Here is a 2741-nt window from a genome sequence, read left to right on the forward strand (position 1 = left end):
GCTCCTGGATCTTGGATCCGTCCCTTCTGCGGGATTTCCACGCTTCTCACCCGTCTAAACCGGGTAGGCCGCCGGGAGGCGTCCGTTGAGGGTGGGGTACTGTCATGTTCCGTATTTGGCAGCAGGTGGCAGGCGTTCATTCTGCTGCCTGCACACCTGCAGCCTATTTGTTAATGATTACACCTGCTATTTCTAAGCACTCCGGCTTCCGATTCATTGCCGGAGTATTGCATGCCGTGCCACTGTGATTGCCCATGCTCGTAAACCTTATTCGTATTCAATTGTTGTTCGCTACACTTTCGTCATCCCATTGGGATTATTTAAAGACGCATATTTGATCTAGTAAATTGTCTTATCTTTTTCCTTGCCGTTTTTTGCAAGCGCTTTGTTTTTTCTCGTTACATTATTTCCTGGTTCTCGTTTTGACCAGCGTTTTCTGTTTTCCATTAGACGGTGTTTTCGTTGGTAATAAATATTATTTTTTGAGACGAAGGCCTTGTCAGTGTCTGCTACTTCGGGGATCCACTTATTCTCGTTCGCTCTGTTGCATACGAAGCAGTTCTTTTTTCCTGCCTTGTACGCAACGTGACAGGCACCTTCTGCTGCTTCCGTTTGCTTCCATGTGCATTCACGTGTCACTTTGAATGAAGAACGTCAGAAAAAAAAAATGTCATCTAACTGTTGAGAAGTAACAGGGACAGGCTGCTCTGCTGCTCAAACATGCAAGCGTGAACAGGCTTCTTTCGGTGCTGGTTTCTCAACTCAACTGTATGAATAGAGCACTTTAAAACAACCACCGCTGTATACAAAGTGCTGTACATGGAGCAAAAAGAATGAATACAACAATAAAACAAATTAATAAGAAAGACAGTAGAAAACACAAAAACAGTCCAACTATAAATCAAGTCTCCTGCTGAGTCAAAAGCCAAAGAATAAAAATGAGTTTTAAGACCAGTTTTAAAGATGGGCAGCGGTGACTGCAGGTCATTCAAGGAGGTGAAGCTCATTTAGATGATGTGCCGCTTGCTCGCAGCTGCTGCACAAGGCTACTGTGTAACCGGCTGTGAGTGGGCTCTGATCATTAGTTTGTTGGCCTGTGTTAGTGAGTCTGCTTCGCAATCTAAACTGCTACTGTTGTGAAGCCGCTTTAACGTTGAAGGTGGAAGCCTTAACCCGACTCTGACTGACATGCTGGCCAGTCTTCTGCCTCTCTCCTCACAGCGTTTGGACTCAAGTGTATTGATTACACAAGTCATACACTTGTCATTGTGTGTTTACAAACTGCTGTGTTGCGGTATGCCTCCATCTTTGATTTAATATAGCTAAAATTGATTAAAAAAAACAAATCAATACTTTAATTATGGAGTTTGTTTGTTTTATTCTATTGACGAACACAGGTAAGTGTAAGTAAATATACACATTGAAATTGAGTGGAAGCAGGCAGATTTTTTTATTTATTTATTTTTTTTTAAACACGGAAGGCGCCAGTTGATCTTCAGGCCTGCCCAGAAGGGTGGGCTGTAAATAAGTGGACACTGAAGTTTGGTTTGCAATTCATTCAGCACATTAAGTTGAAAGGAGGGAGTGATGTCAGAGGGACACCCCCTCCTCTCTCTTCCTCTGATAAAGCAGCCCAGACATTAAGAAAAACAAACAGCAAGCAGTGGGGTAGCATCGGGCCAGCCGAGCCACCTTAATATGACATGAGGTGGCTGCAGGGACCATGTCTCTGGTCGAGTTGATACAAGAGGTTCAAACTTTGTTGAGTCAACTGCTTCACTATTTGTCTTTTGGCCCACACACCCGACACGCATCAGTCATCAGTTGCGGACGTCACACCACCTCAGGTTGGTTTTCTCTTTGGCATGTACTGTCCATATCACGTTTTGCTGTCATCTAGACAAATTAGCACCTCCAGATTTGGCTATCTACAGTATGTAATATTTTATATAGCGCTTTGAGCGAAACCGCAGTGTTATGTGGCAGCTTGACCTTAGTAACTGATTAGCTTTGGCAAGTGGCTAATCGCTAACAGAGTTTATGCCTCCATCCGCCCACAATGCAGATTTGTGGCTCAGCTGACTTGCCACCACAAGTTGAGCAATCAGTCCGACTGTAAGAGAAGAACAAGATCGGCAAAATATCAGTACAGCCGCACAAGCAAGTGTGTTTGAATTGACCATGTCTGCCTGTCTTTGCTGTGGAGGAGCAGGACAAAAAAAGACTCTGAAGTATTCACGGATTGACAATACAGGTGAGCAGTGACTTATATGAATTAGGTTTTGCGTTACTCTTTGAAATGATTACAACAGAAATGGAATTGTTACATGGGGCCGTTTATCATTCCCGGTCCATATTCACTCGCAGAGCATGAAACCAGACAAGTCAGAGGTCTTGCCTTGTTTTGTGGACATTTTGTATTTGAGCTTTTCTAAGCAAACAGTGTGCGATCCCTTCGGGCCGCTGCTGTGTTTTGAAGGCGCAGGCGGCTCATTCTGTAGTTAAAGCCTCCTTTGTGGAGCTATGCTAATGCTAATGCTTTGGGCTTGCAGGACTAAGGTCCCTGAAAGTTCATTCAACTTCTGAAAGTGAAGTTCCGGATGACTTGGAAATAAATCATCCAAGTCATTGGCTGTGCAATGTGCAAGCCGCAGCTTGTGCTCACAAGGGTGTGTGTGTGTGTGTGTGTGTGTGTGTGTGTGTGTGTGTGTGTGTGTGTGTGTGTGTGTGTGTGCGCACGC

General features: G+C 44.3%; 1 protein-coding gene across 3 annotated transcripts in view; it reads left to right on the plus strand.

The window, feature by feature from the left end:
* mcf2la (mcf.2 cell line derived transforming sequence-like a) overlaps positions 1 to 2741 on the plus strand; it is a 60003-nt gene that overhangs the window by 11794 nt on the left and 45468 nt on the right. Inside the window, exon 1 of one of the 3 annotated variants that reach the window (XM_019878413.1) lies at positions 1661 to 1847. The exons of 1 other annotated variant lie outside the window; for it this stretch is intronic. In XM_019878413.1, the coding sequence (XP_019733972.1) occupies positions 1724 to 1847 (124 nt within the window). In that variant the 5' untranslated portion in view covers positions 1661 to 1723. Of the gene's footprint in view, positions 1 to 1660; positions 1848 to 2092; positions 2255 to 2741 lie in introns of those variants that run through there. One more of the 3 variants, XM_019878416.1, reaches the window with a different exon arrangement.

This window comes from Hippocampus comes, unplaced genomic scaffold (genome assembly GCF_001891065.2).
Source record: "Hippocampus comes isolate QL1 unplaced genomic scaffold, H_comes_QL1_v1.1 scaffold345, whole genome shotgun sequence".
NCBI classification, from domain to species: domain Eukaryota; kingdom Metazoa; phylum Chordata; class Actinopteri; order Syngnathiformes; family Syngnathidae; genus Hippocampus; species Hippocampus comes.